The 17,871-nt window shown below is 46.6% G+C and overlaps 1 protein-coding gene across 1 annotated transcript in view; it reads left to right on the forward strand.

Annotated features, from left to right (window-relative positions):
* The window catches only part of WWC1 (WW and C2 domain containing 1), a 113,701-nt gene that overhangs the window by 60,219 nt on the left and 35,611 nt on the right, over positions 1 to 17,871 (forward strand). Inside the window, exons 3-8 of the mRNA XM_087816192.1 lie at positions 3,145 to 3,348; positions 8,670 to 8,746; positions 10,035 to 10,114; positions 15,130 to 15,259; positions 15,870 to 16,016; positions 17,243 to 17,316. Coding sequence (XP_087672318.1) covers positions 3,145 to 3,348; positions 8,670 to 8,746; positions 10,035 to 10,114; positions 15,130 to 15,259; positions 15,870 to 16,016; positions 17,243 to 17,316 — 712 coding nt within the window. The remainder of the gene's footprint in view (positions 1 to 3,144; positions 3,349 to 8,669; positions 8,747 to 10,034; positions 10,115 to 15,129; positions 15,260 to 15,869; positions 16,017 to 17,242; positions 17,317 to 17,871) is intronic.

Below are 17,871 nucleotides of genomic sequence, written 5' to 3' on the forward strand. Positions count from 1 at the left end.
GTGGGTAAGGACAGAAGCAGGGAGACTTGTAAGAGACAATTACAATAGTCCAGGTGACAGAGGACAGTGTCCCAGACCAGGGCCACCTCGGGATATATTTTCAAGGTTGAGCCAACTGGAGTTCCTGAGAGATTGCATATGGGATGTGAAAGAAAGGAATGAATGACCCTCGTTGGATCTGAGCACCTGACCCAATGGAGTGACCATCAATAGAATGGAGAAAATTGCAGGAGTGGGTGTAGGAAAGACGAAGCAGGGATCTTTGGGGCATATTGAGTCTTTCGTGCCTGTCACACACCTGAGAGATGGTGCTGGTCAGCTCACTATAGGAATCTGGAGTTTTGGAAAGAGATCGGGGCTGAAGATATGTGCATGGAAGTTGTTGGCATGTAGATAGCATTTAAAGACATGAAGCTGGAGGAGATTACAAAGGAATAAATGAAGACTGAAAAAGACCAGGGAATGAGCCCTGGGGTCCTCAGACAGTAAGAGGGTGCAGAGAAGAGGAAAGCAAGTGATGGTTCTGAGGAGTGACCGGAAAGGTGGGAGGAAAACCTGAGGGTCTTGGCAGCTACGTGAAGGAAGCTTATCAGGGGGACAGATCAAGTACGAAGAAGACCTAGAATTGACTACTAGATTTAGCCCAGATGACACTGGTGACCCTGACTGTGGAGGGGAGCTTTGGACAGGGACTCGGGACAAAAGTCTTAACTAGAGTGAGTCTGAAAGAAAGTGGAGGAGAGGGACAAACAATGGTCTGGAGAGGAGCAGATACAGACAGTTCTTTCCAAATTATAACCCATTCTCATTATTTGGTATGTCAGTGGGCCCATTATTTACACCCATCATGGTCAGATGGTTTTAATTGGTGATCACAGTATGTGTTCTGTGAAACGCTGTATGTATAACGAAACCAGTTTTGTCACAGGCTAATGATAAATGAGTTAAGTTCCCAGGGCCTCTCTTCAGCATTGTATGAAACGACATTGAAGGAAAAGACGTTATTCGAGGACCTGCTGTAAGTGTCCTGGGACAGGGTTGAGGCTTTCTTGAGTTTTTGTTCCTTAAAGCTCCTTGGCAGATTCTAATATGCTGCCAGAGATGAAGCACCAACTTTTTTTTTTTTTTTTTAAGCAGTTTTGCTGAGAATCTAGGGAAAAGGAGCTCTCATAGGCTGTTTGTGAGAATAAACGTTGGTACAACCTTCTATCTGTTAAAATTTAAATGGTGTTTATCCTCGGGCCCAGTAGGTCCTCTCTTAAGAAATCTATCCTACACAATTTGTAGACAAGTTCATAGAAGTATGTTTGTAAGAATCCTCACTGCAGCATTGACGTGGTAGCAAAAGAATTGAAAACAAGTCAAATGTTTCCCAGTAGTGTGGTATGGGGAACCACTAATACCCTACTGTAAATAAGCCTAATACCATACCATGGAGTACTATGCGATCCTTGAAACGATTGAGGTAAGTGAAAAATAAAAGTATAAACAGTAATACAACTGAAAAAAATTAATGAGAAATTGAGGTTAATCTTTATGCACCTACTAGGAAGGATGGAAGGATGTATCAGTTGCAGGTGAAAGCAAGTTGCAAACCAATGTATGTGACATGGGGCCACATTGCATTAAAAATAAGTTTGTGTATATAGACACATGTATATATAAACAGATCTGTAGACAAACTGGACAATATCTGTTAGTGTGTGAACTTCTAATAGCAGTTACCTCTGGGGAGTAGGATTGGAGAAATGGGAACTCTCACTTCTTATTTTATAAATTTGCAATTGTGGAATTGTGAGATTTTTCCTTTGTATTATTTTGTAGTATATTTACCAAAAATATAAATTCTAAAACGTTACAAACTTTAAAAGACATCATCAGCCTGGTCATGACAGGCCAATTTTCTTTTCAAAATTAATAAAGTTGTTTGGGTTAAGTAAAACCCTGGATTCACCACTTGGCCACGATTGTAGAATTTCTGGGGTGTTAGTCACCCCTGACTCCATCCACCAACTGGAAAATGACTGAGGAGTTGATCGTCAATGGGCAATGATTCTTTGCTTTGACCTCTTACACATCTCCTCAGCTTCCAGTGTCCCTTTAAAAAAAAAAAAATTAATGTCTTTTTGTCTTTTGACTTTTTTTCAAATTACCACTGTACATATTTATTGTACACGTAATTTAAAAAAATAAAAATGAAATCACTGTTGATAATTTGCTGTTTCCTCTTAATATGTTCAAGAATGTCCATATTTATTTTGATAAATACAAAGTTATTTATGAAGTTTTGCACACTGTGCTGTCACTTTTATATCATAAGCACCTTTCCATTTTATTAATTTTTTTTCCAAAGACTTTTTTTTAAATAGCTGTATTAGTGTATCATATTTGAGCAGTTATTTCATATTTGGTCTTGAGCAAGTTACTTAACCTCCCTACATCTGTTTTTTCTTTTGTGTAATGGGGGCAGTAATAGAATCCCCTTTATAGGGTTAGTAAGGACTGAAGAAGTGAATAGATATAAAGTAATTAGAGTAGTGCTTGGCATAGAATAAACATGAAATAAGTGCTTGTTATTTATTTTCATCATTATTATTATCATCATGGTTTTGTACAAATGCGTCTTTGCTTTAATTTCTTATTATGAGTATAATAAATGACTGTAGGGCAAATTATTGGTCAAACAGTATTGACATTTTAAGGCTCTTAATGTGTGTGGTCAGATAGCCCTCTAGTAAGGCTGTTCTAAGTTACATTTCCCTTAGGGTATGGGGGTTCCTATTTCTCCATATCCTTTGAAGTGTTTGTTATTTTACTTTTCCTCACTCTTTGCCAAAACAGATGTCCTTAAGCATCTATAATGTCCTTCATCCTCTGTCTAGATTAGAACTCAAATCTGGTCTTTCTCCTAGCTGTTATCAAACAGATAGACTTTGGGTTTGGAAATTGATCCTGGTTTATTTTGTGTGTTTTTGTGATCACAGTGAAGAGTCTCTGTTGTTTAATAGGTAAGTTTAACCCATTCACATTTATTGTGGATTTCTCTTCATTATGCTTTTTGTTTTCTGGTAGTGGATGCCACAGGCCACCAACCCAACAGATAATTGTGAGGTGCTGACCTAGAGTCTCTGGGGTCTGTTCCAGAAACCACTCAGATCGAGGACCCCCGGGTACAATGGCGGCGGGAGCAGGAACACATGCTGAAGGACTACCTGGTGGTGGCCCAGGAGGCCCTGAGTGCACAGAAGGAGATCTACCAGGTGAAGCAGCAGCGCCTGGAGCTTGCCCAGCAGGAGTATCAGCAGCTGCATGCCGTCTGGGAGCACAAGCTGGGCTCCCAGGTCAGCTGTGAGTACCTCCCACCACCAGCGCCCGCCCCCCACCACCACTGCAGGGAGGAGGGAATGGCTGCCCCGAGTCCTGCCTGTATTCCCCTCGGTGCTTCTCAGATCTGCCCACTTTCCCCCTCCTCCACTCCTTGTGCAAACCATCTCTTCCTGCCCCTGCTTACGCCCTGCAATGATTCATTTGCCATGTTCCTTCCATTTTCTTCCATTCACTTGTCGCCAATCAGGTTACATTATGTCCTTTAAAATCCTCCGGTGGCTGGGTAAGTGGGGTGTGGAGAGTTAGTGTTGAATGGGGTGGAGTTTCAGATTGGGAAGTTGAAAAGGTTCTGGAGATGGATGGCGGTGATGTTTGCACTGCATGAATTACACTTAAAGATAGTTAAAGTGGTAAATTTTATGTTATATATATTTTACCACAATTTAAAGAAAAATCTTCAGTGGCTTCCCCTCCCTCTTCATGTCCTATACATTCCTATATGATGAGGCCCCTGCCAGTCGCTCCCACGCCATCTCCTGTTGTCAGTCATTAGGCTCCAGATGCACTGAGGCTCCCCTTTGCCAATGCCCTGCCCACCTGCCCACCCCCTGCTCCCGTAGCCTGCCCTGCACGGACAAGCTTGCTGTTCCCCTGCTTAGAATGCTTTTCTATTGATCCTTTGGCACATCAGGTTCCTTCTCATCCTTCCAGTTTCATCCTTCAGGTCATTTCCTCTGAGAGGCTCACTTGTGACAATTCCATCAGCCGACTCCCCTCCACAAAGTTAGCCTCTATAATGGCTCTCTGTTTATTGTCTTCTTCTATGTATCACACTATATCTGCTTATTTGTCTGCGAGGGTTTTTCAGCCTCAGTGCTACTGGCATTTTGGGCCAGATAAGCCTTCACTGTAGGGGTTATCCTGTATATTGTGGCATCTTTAGCAGCATCCCTGGTCTCTACCCACTAGATGCCAGTAGTTGCCCCCACCCCAAGTGTGACAACCGAAAATGTCTCCAGGACATTGCCAGATGTGTCCTCTGGGGCAAAATTCCCCCAGTTGTAAACCACTGGTCTAGGTAAAATAATTCCCTTAGAATATCTTAATGGCTGAATAAATATTCTTTTTGGCAGGAAACAGTTTCCATAATATTTTGAGAGTATGGACTCTGGAGCTGGACCTCCAGGGTCTAAGCCCAGTATATGCAACTTACTGTGTGACCTCGCACAAATTATTCCACTTCTCTCTGCCTCAGTTCTTCATCTGAAAATGGACATAACAACACCATCACCTGCACTGGGCTGTTGTGGGGCTTAAAGTAGTTAACAACTATAAAGCACTCGGGGTAGTACTTGTCATATTCTTAAGCTCTCAGATGATCACAATTATTATTTTATATTATTAATTCATTGGCATTGAAGTGACAAAGATTTTTAGCAGATGCTTGGAACCAATAAGAATAAATTCATGATCAGTGGTGGGAAGTAAAGGATGCAGTCCTGTCATAGGACATCTGGATGCTCCCGAGAGCACCATCAGGCTCAAAGACACCACTGTTTTGAACATTAAAGAACTTCCATCTGAAGGGACTGGGGCCATCTCAGGTAACCTGATCTGAGATCCAAACCAGCCAGGAGCTGGGCATCCCCCAGCCCAAGCATCCCAATTAGAGAGAGATGGCCCAGGCCTCCTCATGACTTTCTTCAGGTTTCACAAGCCAAGTTTGCCTTCCAGGTCAGGCTCTTCAGCATGTCGATAGACCGGTGAGGCCACATGCCTTGCTTCTAACTCAGATGGCCTGCCAGGGCTTGTGAGAGTTTTGCCACCTGGCCTTGGTTGTTGTGGGCCCTGCCCTGGAGATGGAGACTTTGTTTTCACCTCTGGAACAATCTCCAGCTCTATGGGGAAAGAGAAAAGAAATAACATTTAATGTGTACCTGTTATATTCCTGCAGGGCAATGTGCTGGGCACTCCACATATGCCATTGAAAGTAACCTCCCTCCCCACTCGCACACACGTAGACACATACAATCCTGCAAGATACTTCTGTTCTCATCCTGTAGGTAAAGAAACTGAGGCCCAGAGAAGGGAAGTTCCCCAAGATCACACTGGTAAAAAAATGGCAGAGCTAGCCTTTGTACCCAGGAGTATCTGACCTCAAAACCAATTCTCTTAATTTCCTCCAAGTCAGCCAGTCAGTTTCTAAGGTTATTGAGCTACACTGGGGTCCTCCCATCCCCTGAAAGATGAGAACTTAGGAGAACTGGATTCTTTTGGACCTCACCATGCTCCTTCCTCACTCCACGCCTTAGAGAGAAGAAATTTGAAAAATAAATCATTGGGAGCCTTTCAATGAAAAATGCCGAACCACCCACCTGATTTCACTGACTCCTGAAACTAAGAAAAGATCAGATAAGTGATCCTTAAAGGCATACATGCACAGGGACAAGGGAACTTGGAGAGCAAAGCAGCAATACAAGATTGAGCAAAAGTAGGTTTATAGTTGTTAGTATGCGAAACAGAGTTTATTCTTGTATTATTATTTTATTAATTATTGTTTTCCGTACGAGCAACTGTAAACCTACTTTTGCCCCACCCTGTATAATGTGGAAGCTGGCAAGCAGATGGACAGGTGGCAACCTATCTGATAGACCTGAGAAAAGAGAAAATGTGCCGATAGTGAAAAAAACCAATACTGTAGTCTGTAAAGAGCACTTGCAGAGGCCTTGTGAATTGGAGAAGCACTGATCTCTATAGAAGCAGTAAGAGTGAAGTGAGGAGGGATGAAAGTTGTTTCTGAGACAGACAACCTGATTTCCTCCCCAAATTGGTAACTGTTCATCCCCAACTGGCAAAAGACTTGAGGTTTATTTTTTGGAGAGAACAAAACAGAGTTTGGGCTACAGGACACCAGGCAAGTTCACTGCTGGGTGCACCATACCAAACACGTGGTGATTAAGTGAACATGGACTGACAGGATTTTGAGACCCCAACCTGCAGGTACCACTTAGTTCCTAGAATGGTGTCAGGTTATTACCCTCCAGGATGGACAGTAGAAGTGTCTGGGGAAATCTGAACAGAGAAAAGAGATAAAAAGAAATGATATAAAGACACTGACAATGCAGATTCTTGGATGAAGCACTCCAGGCAAATCATCCACCACGTAATCCAGTCAACAAGCTCCACTCCAGTCAGCTTTTAGGGCCTCTACTCTTCAATGTGAGCTGCCAGCTGAGATCCAGCTATCTAAGAGAAGCCTCAAACATGAAAAATAGAGATTAAAACAAACACATGGGAACGCCTTAGGGGGAGCAGGAGGGAGTATGTTTGGAGAGGAAAATATCAAGAAGCTACACAACCATGTAACAAGAACAGGATGCTTACATTTTATAAAAAGGAACCCTCAGAGAACACAAGGGGCCTTTGGAAATTAAAATATGATGATAGAAATAAAATCCGTAGGAAGACTAGAAGATAAAACTGAAGAAATCTTCTAAAAAGCAGAGCAAAAATACAGTGAGATGAAAAATAAGGGGGGGAAATAGAGCACCACACCAAGAAGTCTATCTGAGTAATAAAAGTTCAGATAGAGCAGAGGAAATAGGGAAAGAAGCATCAATGAAATTATTCAGAAAAGTTGCCCATAACTGATAGAGGAGAGTTTTTAGATTGAAAGGGCTCAGTGAGCACTCAACACAATGGATAAAAGTCAGCCACACCAAGACACACCATTGTGTGACTTAAACACTAGGAACAATTCAAGATTCTAAAACTTTCCAAGAGAAAAACCAGGTCATAGAAAAATTATTAGGACTCAGAATAGCTGCAGACTTCTCAGTGGTAACACTGGAAACCTAAAAGACAGTAGAGCAATGCCTTCAAAATTTTAAGGCAGTCATTTCCAACCTAGAATTTTATATCCAGCAAAACTACCTGTAAACAAGTATAGGACAGACACGGTATTTTTGAAGATGCAAGACTTTAGCTTCCTTCTCATTTTGGTGTTCTGCCAAAATGATGGGATAGGCCACAGAGGGGAAGACATAGTATTTAGGAAAGAGGAGAGAGTCAAGGAGGAGATCTCAAGATGCCAGCTGTGCAGAGAGAGCAAGTAGTGCACTCTGAGGCCAACATACGTCTGGGCAAGACAAAGCCCAAAAAAGGAACCAGACAGAATGGGGTGTACTGGCCTAGACTCTGTGAGAGACTTAGATAACTGGCAGAGTGTGAGGTTGAATCAGTGATAAGTTTATAGGCAATCATAAAAATGGCAATGATTAACTCTAGGAAAAATAAATGTGCTGGAAAGGAAAAGTAAGCAAAGTCGGCTGCATGCCTCTGCCCCGAATAGTGTTTGCAGAGTAAAAGTAGTGCAAACACGGAAGATTGCTTTCACCCAAATGATGCTGTCCCTCAGGAGGATGGGGAGCTTGGAGGGGTTCATGTGTGTGCTACAGGGGTTGGGGAAGGGAGGAACCTCAGTCTGCATCCTGCAGAGACAAGTGAAAAGAGAATGCCCAACTGAAAAAAATCAAGCAACAGCAATACACGCATATTAAATTAGACACATAGGAGTGGGTGCCCAGGAAACTGGCTGAGCACGTTTAAATGGTTCCCTTTTAATGAGTGAAATGTGGGGATAGAGACCTGTGGGATGCTCTTTTTTCATAGCAAAACTTGTACTGTGTTGGACCATTACATTGTATTCATATAAAGGATGGGGCAAAACTAGGTTTACAGTTGTAAGTATGTGAAACACAGAGTTTATTTTTGTATTATTATTTAATTATTGTGTTATTTTCCATACGAACAATTGTAAACCTACATTTGCCCCACCCTGTTTAACCAATAAACACGGAACATTTAAAAAGGTGAGACTTGAAAGGCAGCCTCTAAGGCCCTGTCCAAGTATAAAATTCTTTTTGTTTGAAGTTATCGAAGGGACACAGACGCAGAGGAAGCTGATGGCCTGTTTCTTAATTGGGTGCTTAGTTATGTTTTGGTATATTTCTCTCTGGAGAAATATGTGTATTTGTTTACTGTGTATTTTTTCCTAATTTGTGTTACTCTTTATAGTTCTTTAGAAACTATTGTTTTCATATAACAATTTCAGACAGCTTTCCTTGTTCAGTATCCTTCTGCTCCATCATTTTAAGTCATGTAAGTTGTATAGTCCCCATTTCGTGCATGTACCATATTTATTTAACAGATTCTCCACTGTTGGACATTTAGGTTATTCACTAATAGTCATTCCTTTCTGGGTTTATGTAGATGACCAAATAAGTCAATTTTGCCAAAATGTGTTTCTTCTACAGAATTTATTATTTTCTTTTTCATTGCAGTGGTCTCTGGTTCGTCATCCAGCTCTAAGTATGACCCTGAGATCCTGAAAGCGGAAATTGCCACTGCAAAATCCCGGGTAGGGCCTCTCTGTGCTATTGATGGGGGTCAGCGAGGCCGCTTTAGGTCACTAGCCCACCTACAAGACCAGAGCGGATGCTTCAGCCAGTCAGGGGCAGCCAGTGCTGACTCACAGGCCCTAAGTAGTAACTGTAGTAGCAGCAGTGGGTCGTCGTCATAGTAACAGTCGTGGTACCAGCAGCTACCATGTCACAAGCAATCCCTATATATGAGGCGTAGTGCTAAAAGCTTCATGTGTATGATCTCTTGTCCTTCCGACAACCCCATGAAGTAGCTCCTGTCAATATCTGCATTTAAATATGAGCAAACAGAGGCTTAGGGAAGAAGTAACTTGCCCAAGGTCACAGGGACTCACTCAGGTTCACTCTGGCGTTCTCAGTGTAATGTGCTGTCTTCTAGCTACTGCTGGTTCTACATGATCTTATTATACTTCATGATTACCATCTTACTGATGTGGAAGCTGAGGCAGGGCATTGAGTGATGTGCTCAAGGTAAAGTCAGTATTTTGAACACTGATTTAGCTCAACTTCAGATAGGTTCTGCAAACTCAGATGCCTGTGAGAAAATGTAAAAGTGGGGAGAGGGCTGGGGATGAGGCAATAGAGAGCAGTGGCTAAAGGCTCTAGCCTACTGTGGTCATGCAAGAATGTGGGCTAAGGGTTGGCAGATCTCCAGGTATTTTTAGAGAAATATATATCTAAGCTTATTATATGAAATGTCTCAATATTTAGTTATTAGCAACTAATTTTTTAAACTTTAATAACACTGCAGGCCAAACAAAGCATTCCTGCAGGCTGGGTCTGGCTCCCGGGCCAAGTCTTGCCTTGAAGTTATTATATTGCCCTTTGCATCCATGCACAGCACTCCCATACCCACTGCCTGCTTTAAGTAATGCTCGGCTCTGGGAGTTGCCATCGTCCATCAGAACAGGAAGGGGGGGAGGCTCAGAGAGGCGAGATGGCTTGAGAGAGGTCACCCAGCTGGGCATGGGAAGGCCGAGCTCTATCCCAGGTCGGCCGGCTCCTGCCCTCTTCCTGTTTCCCTGGAGCGAGGGCTGGCTGCGGATGATCCGCAGGACAACCAGGCTGGGATGCCGACTGAATGGGCAGGCAGCGTTGGGGAGGGGAGGGTATTGTGACCAATGTGACCCCAGGGTTGTTGACCTGAGTCGTGATGCAGCGAGAGCGGGGGGCTGGGGAGCTCTGGGCTCCCCTTCTGGGAGAAGGCAGCCCGCAGCTTGATGTCAGCCTCTGACCTCGCCTCATGTGTGGTCTTCCGCCATCCAGGTCAACAAGCTGAAGAGAGAGATGGTCCATCTCCAGCAGGAGCTACAGTTCAAAGAGCATGGCTTTCAGACCCTGAAGAAGTAAGTCCACCTGCCTTCTGTCTCCCCTCGGCGCTCCCCCTCCCCCCTTCTCCAAATGCGGCTCTCTAATCATTCGATTCCAGTTCTGTTCCACTGGCATTTGTTGAACACACCGTCACCCAGAGTTGGAGTTTAGGAAGAGAAAAGAGGAATCATTTCAGACCACAGAGTGCCCACCATCCCCTGAATTTCTGAGGCCGCTAGAGGCCTGTTCCATTGAGGTTCACGAGCCAGTCGTAGGAACAAGTATTGAGCATCTCTGTGTATCCGTCTCATCCCCTCCAGTAGATCCAGTAGAATCTCACATGCACAAAAACAAAACAGGCTCTTTTTTCCCCCCGATGATCCCTAAACTGAGCAACGGCTTCATCCAGTGAGCTCCACAGAGGGAGCAAGCATCTCTTCCGCAGCGAATTACTAGAAACGGGTGAACGATGCCATGGGCGCTGTGCTTTTTGGGTGACTTAGGAGTTTCCAGGAAACTTTGACCCAACGAAATTTTCACTTGTTGAGGCTGACTTGCAGCCAAGCAAGACACGGCTCTATCGTTTCTTCAGAGCAGATGCGTTCGTCATTGTCATTCTCATGGTTGTACTAAGAGCAGTCACTCTGTGCCAGGAAGCACTTGCCGTGTTTCTGCATGGTGACCTCATTGGATCCTCATTGCAGCCCTCTAGGAAATGTTCTTTTCGCTAACTCCATTTTATACATGAGGAAACCGAGTCACATAGGAGGTGCTTGGTGTTAGTTTACTGTGATTATTAACCGCTGATTAACCCGATTTACGCATTGTCTCACAATCCCGTACATCTGATGGACTCATCCGACAGTCGTGACAAAGGAGCCTGCGAGCTCTCTTGGAAGCTCCGGGGAGGACATTCAGTACTTTCTCTGGTCTCAGGGACTTCTCATTTAGAATCCCAGGGAAGTCACATTTGTATGGACAGTGGCTTCTGTAGCCACTTGCCTTTTCTCTCTCCCTGACATCCTCTGAACCTCAAGTCCATGTCCACGAATCTGTGGCCAGATCCCTAAGCCTTTGACTGTCTGTCTTGAAGACTAATTAATCAAGGGAACTGGGACCACCAGCTAAGGGACCTGTTGGTCTTCCTACCCTCCCCCTTATCCCCAAACCCCCCACTGCCTGGGGTGAGTCACCATGAATCCCCCACAACACAAGGTATAAGAAAGTATGGCTTTGTGTTATAGGTTGTTCACAATACATTTTTTATATTATAAATTAAGTTTTTTATACAAGTGCTTAGGTAGGTATTTATATATGCATATCTATGTATGCCAATCCTGTCTCTCAAATCAGATTCTAATCTCGTTAAGATGAAGGGATCTTGCTTCATGTTTCTTGGTAATCTTCAGTAGTGCCAGGGACAGTTGAGGGCCGTGATGTGAGCTTCGAAAATTCTTATTTTTGAGCTATAAAGCAAGTAGCCTCCCCAGGCCTCCACTTAGTAGTGGGGCAGCTTCTGGGCTCATGATCATGCCTCAGGTGCCCCCCCCCGCCTCCCCTTTCCTGCAGTCCTCAGGAGCTTCTGTGACAACACTTCCCATTATTCCCCGAGCCACCACAAACCTGTTTGACCACTCTGTCACCCTGTAGCAGCATTGAAAATTCTTGTCGTTTGGTAAGCTGAGCTGAAACCCCAAAGACAAGCCTCCTATTTTTTTGCCTCTCCCTCCGCCCTCCCGATGTTTGATATCAGCTCAGATAAGACTCCCCCGCAGCTCTGGCTGCCCACGCTGCAGCCGGAAGCCAGCTCCCCGTGTTCAGTGTCGGGGAAACATCTGCTCTAATGCACACCTTGGCATAGAGGGTTAGGAGTGTGACCTCAAGGGGAGACGGCCTGGGTTCAAATCCCGGTTCCCTGGGACCTTGGGAAAGTGACTTAATCCCTCTGAGTTTCAGTTTTTTTATCCGAAAAATGAGTTACTGTAAAAATTGAATTGGAAAATTGATGCCAGGTGCATTACAGTACCTGGCCCACCGAGGGAGCCCAGGGAGTGTGAGGAGAATGAGTGGCCTGCAGTGAGTCCCCCTGCTTGGACCTGAGGAGGAACTCAGACGAACTTCGGGCTATTCTGGGACTGTCACTGTGGCCCAGTCACCTCCTTCCATTGTCTTTACCCCCTGAAGAGAATTTTTTGCTCTGACCCACTTTATAGATGAGGCACTGATGGGGTTGAAAATATATCCAAGGTCTCGCAGCTAGCAAGTGTCAGAGCATGGATTAGAACCCAGTACTATTGGATTTGGAAGCTCATGTCCTAATACCTCCCTTCCTGGCATCATCCCAGATAACCACCTCCCCACCCAGAAAACAGAAGGCCCCTTAATAGGGGACAATGCTGTCACCTCTTCTTGGCTTCCCCTCTCTGCATTCCACGGGGAAGGTGAAACTTAGCATTTGGTCAATTCATGGTCACCAGCCCACTTTCAAAAGAAAAGGTTGATGAGGATTGGGGGGGACCTCAGAGGAGACTGAAAAATCGAGACGAAAGCGGGGGATTTGGGCTGCCAGCTGCCTCGAGCCCACGTGAATAGGAGAGTTAAGACTTGGCACACTGCCCTGTGGGAGGAGGGCATCATGGAGTTGTTCTGCGTGTCCCCAAGGCCACCCTGCCAAGGTGAGAGGTGTCTGCACAGGACAGAGAGGAGGTGGCTGCCGTCAGAGCCTTTGCCCTGCGACTCTGTGGCTGCGCTGTGGCCCCCGGCGTGTGTGAAATATGCAGCGCCGAGAGAAAGGACAGCTGCGGGATTTGGAAATCCCAGAACACACGCACCCCACACACACCCTCCCAACATTTCTTTTTCCTACCAAAAAAAAAAAAAAAAAAAGATTCATTCACTGTGTACATAATGGTGACCCTTTGTTCCCCTCCCCCCACCCCAATCCCAAGAGTGTTCCCTCTCTGAGCTGCTCTCTGGAGCCAAATTCCAGAGCCTGGGTTGCTAAGGCCCCTGAGAGAAATCAGGTAGAGGCTGTGAGAGGAGCCCAAGGCCCAGAGACAAACCGCTTCTGTCTCTCCCTGCTGAAGATTCAAAGCCATCCTCACCCTGTTGGCAGAGGACAGCTGGGCACAGCCCCCTCCCCAGAGCCCCCAGCCCCTGGACATGCTCAAACAAACAGTGTCTCCCGCCCCGCCCCCCCCCCCCCCCCATCTGGGGCATGGCCACCTCCAGTCCTGCACACTCGCTCCCAGGGATCCTGCTCTCCACGGAGCATCTCGGGCAGGCCTCTGCTGCGGAAAACTCCCTTTAGGCTAGTTTCTAAACTAAATCTGAGACCAGTCTTCACCGACCTGGCAGGCTTGCCCAGGCCCGAGTCCTCGAAAGGAATAGACAGACTATTTTTAGTGAGGAGACATAAATGGGGCTTTGTTTTCTCCCCTTGGAGCTGAAATAACAACGGGAAGGGGGAGAGCTGTGTGGAGACCGTGGTCCCCCTCTCCCTCTCTCTCCTGGTCAGAGGGACAGAGATGAGACCAGGATGAAAACCTCCTGGTCAGTCCCTGATTCCCCAGTTGGGTTATTTTTAGCTCAGGACAGTTTGGCGTCTAGCAGGACACAGAAAGGAACACCTGCGATCAGCGTCTCGTCCTGGAATAATGGGTTTGTGGTGTCCCCTCCTCTGTGAAGCTGCTTTCCCTCCACCTGGGACCAAAGCCTCCGGCCTCACCTTTGGCAAAAGTGTGAATCAGTTAAAACTCATCTGTGCCCTCTGAACCTTGTCCATACCACAGCCCTCCTTCCCCTGAGGGCTGGGGCCCAGGCCATCTCTGATGTGGCCTGACCTTCCGAAAACGTCATGACCCTGCACTTTTCATCTCCCCTCCATCAGAATGGACCTGTATATAGGACCTGGGTGAGCCGGTAAACGCTCCAGATGAGAAGTATTTTAATCCCATACATTGGTCTAGTACTTTGTGTTCTTCACCTGGTTTTCCATTCTTTATCCCCCTTGATGTGCCTAGCAGCTCTGTGACACGTGACAGTGTGGCACAGGCTGGGCAGATGATGTTATCCAGCTTTTTTTAAGAAGAGGAAACTGAGCCTCCAGTGGCTGAGGGCCATGCCCAAGGTCGCACTACTGAGTGGTAGGGCTGGGAGTTTCCGTCCTTCTAATGTCTCCTTCATTGCATTGTTAACTCCACAAATGCTTTTTTTTTTTTTAATATATCTTTATTGATTTCAGAGAGAAGAAGGGAGAGGGAGAGAGTTGAAACGTCAATATTAAGATAGAGTCATTAATCGGCTGCCTCCTGCACACCCCCGACTGGGGATCGAGCCCCCAACCCGCACATGTGCCCTGACTGGGAATCGAACCCCAATCTCCTGGATCCTAGGTCGACACTCAACTGCTGAGCCGCGCCCGGCCGGGCCACAAATGCTTATTTAAAGAGGGTGGTTTTTGCTTCTCTCCCCCAGAGGACGTTAGGCAGAGTAGGGAGACATCATTGGTTGTCACAATTCGAGAGTCAAGATGCTACTGGCATCCAGTGGGCAGGGGCCAAGGATGACACCAAAACCAGAGGCCCCCCCCCCCCAAAAAAAAAAAAAAAGTGCTCTGGCCTCAAGGATCAAGAGTTCTAAGGCTGAGATACCCGGATTAAAGGACTAATCTATGCTGGACACTAAAACTACTCAAACATACTCAAGCCTCCCAGAGTCAAATCAAGGACACAATTATAACACAACGTAGTGAATGAAGTGTCACAGCTGCGTGCAATGTGTTATGGAAACACCTAGTCCAGCCTGGAGGACCCAGGGAGGTAGTCAGGGAAGGCTTCCTATAAGAGCTGAAACTTCAAGAGTTCCGTTGCTTCTGCAGCCCCACACTAGGGACATTTGCAATACAATAGGGTCCCTCAGTGCCTTATTCCATAGGCAGGACAGAGAGAGGAGGCTTCTTGAGAGAAGGAAGCCCTGTGGTCTGACTTTTCCCCTGGGGAAACCCCGTGCCTTGCCCCATCTTTGACCTTTCCCATTGATTGCCTCCTAGAATCGATAAGAAAATGTCTGATGCTCAGGGCAGCTACAAACTGGATGAAGCTCAGGCTGTCTTGAGAGAAACGAAAGCCATCAAAAAGGCCATCACCTGTGGAGAGAAGGAAAAGCAAGATCTCATTAAGGTAAAAGAGTTCCCAGGACGTGGGCTCCATTTCCATTTCTCTTGGGCACCTTTCTGTGCCAGGCAGTTTGGAGCGCCGAGTCCTAAATCACGTGGACCAGGAAACCCTGGCTCTGTCAGTTGCCAGCTTCTCCATGTATCAGCTCCCTCGTGGGTAAAGGGCATAATCATGGGTCACTCTGGCAGGGCTGTGGTCAAGCTCGCAGTTACGGAGCATGGACCATATTAGCACTCGACTCTGCTCTTCTTGTTTAATCAGCACAATAGCCCTATGAGATAGGATCTGTGATTATTCCCATTTTTGGGAGAAGAAACTGAGGCCTGGACAGGTTAATCAACTAGCTCAGATCACACAGCTAGGAAGTAGCAGAGCAAGGGTTCTCACTCAGGCAGTGTGGCTCCAGAGCCAGCATCCACACCAGTCTCTCCCAAGTAAGGGGCCTGGCACAGTGCCTGGCACCTGGCAAGTACCCACTCACTGCTGGTTCTTAATAAGACAAGTAGGATGTCTGGGTGAGCATGGCTTCCCACCGAGTTACTAAAGGTGGAGAGAAAGGCCCAGAGCTCCCTCCCAGGAAGGTGTGTCACTGACCCCACCCTCCCCGCTTCAGAGCCTTGCGATGCTGAAGGACGGCTTCCGGACCGACAGAGGGTCCCACTCTGACCTGTGGTCCAGCAGCAGCTCTCTGGAGAGTTCGGGCTTCCCGCTGCCGAAACAGTACCTGGACGTGAGCTCCCAGACAGACATCTCGGGAAGTGTGAGTAGCAGTACCCGTTGCTCGGGGCCTCACGAGGAACAGCCTCCTGAAGGCTGCTGTGATGGGTGGCCGCCTCCTCGTTAATCACCTAGGGACCTGGTGGTGGCTCTCTGTGGGCTGGCTGCGGACGCAGCCTGTGGAGCTTCGTTCTCTTGCAGAACTCCTGGCCCCATAGAGTCAGGAGATGATGGTGTGAGAAAAAGCCGCCAATGACTCCACGTCCTCACTGTCACTTGGCCACGTGCTTGTGTCTAGATGCTGCACAGAAAGTGTTTTTGAAGGACCAAGTGTCCTCATACTATTTCGCAGAACCATTCTGTTTTTCTCTCGCCAGCTGGAAAACTGGATGTTTTCCTCCTGCTGGTCCACAAACACTGCGTGCAGCTTGCAGACAGCTGCTTGACTCCCAGTTCCAAAGGTTGGTATGGTCACAGTGATGAATGGCACAAGTCCTGTCCAGACGTAGCTCGTGAAAGCAAAAGCAGGCTGACCCACGGCAATCCGTGGCTTCGGGGAGCTTTTGTTTCCTAGAGCAGGTGACATTGAACGAGCTCTCTGCCCAGCCTCCGTGGCTAAAATGCTGTTCCTGTCTGGTTTCTATAGCTGTGTTCCCACTTATGAAGAGAAGCTACATCCACGCTCTATTGGGTGAGCCTTGTAGCTTCTTGCTGCTCTTGACGGCAAACAGACCTCCCCCCTCCTTCCCCCACCACCCACATGTCCAGCTACAAGCCACCTGCGCGCCGAAATATTTGAGAACAAACCATGTGCCTCCTTCCAGCTCTGGAACCTTCTCCTCGCTTACCCAGTGTTTCACTCCTGACTGCAGCCTCCCGAGTTTTTGGTTCAGCTCCTCCCCGGTGCCCGCAGAATGGCTTTTCTTGTATATTGGCTGTCCCCGTTTCCTCCTGACCAGCTGTCCTCCATGCTTCTGTGGCTTGAATGGGCTCCAAGCCATTTGTGGCTGTGAGATGATATTCTGGGCCCTCAGCTTCTCTTCTGGACGTGATCGATGTCTGCATTTGGGTCTCTTCCCACGGCCTGAAGGGAGAAAAGCGTTTTGGCCTAACTAGCTTCCTCGAGATGCACACAGCCAGCTCAGTAATTGGGGGCTATTCTTAGCTCCTTCCCACGAAAGCTGTCAAGTCTCCCCTGAGCTCTTGAAATGCAACTCGGCACTGGCCACGACAGCCATATAACGCTTCTGACTTTGTTCTTCCCTCCAGTTCAGCACCAGCAGCAACAATCAGTTGGCGGAGAAGGTCAGATTGCGCCTTCGATATGAAGAGGCTAAGAGGAGGTAATTGAGGGCTGGGGGCTGGAGGCTGGGGGCGGGATGATTCTGACAATAAAACTACTGTTGTAGAGGGTCTTCTCGTGCCTGGCTTTTCATGCCTCCTCTTGCTTAATCCTACAGAGATTATGAAGATAGGGATTATAATCTTCATAGTGTAATCCTCTCTGCAACTCAGAAGAAATGACTGACCCGGAGACATTTAGCTAAAGGGTGGAGCTATGCTCTGAACCCAGATCTGTTAAACCTCAAAGCCTACTTATCTGTTCACTGGCTGGCCTCCGTTTCTATAATCAGGGTTCTCCAGTGATCCTGTATGCAGTTTGGTTTGAAGGAACACAACTGGGGGTTTTAGCAACAGGCTGAAAAGACTGGATCCTGCCCACTGGGAGCCAGCTGTACTTTTAAACTGTGTGGACTCCTGTGTCACGGATGTTCTTTGGATTCACAGACTCCTAAGCAACTGAGCGCCACTGCCACAAATAAAATTAATACTCGACACCGACATATTTAGAGCTCTGTTATGAGCCAGACATTGTACTAAAGCATTTGCATGTGCAT

Source organism: Miniopterus natalensis, chromosome 4 (genome assembly GCF_054644295.1).
Source record: "Miniopterus natalensis isolate mMinNat1 chromosome 4, mMinNat1.hap1, whole genome shotgun sequence".
Taxonomy (NCBI): domain Eukaryota; kingdom Metazoa; phylum Chordata; class Mammalia; order Chiroptera; family Miniopteridae; genus Miniopterus; species Miniopterus natalensis.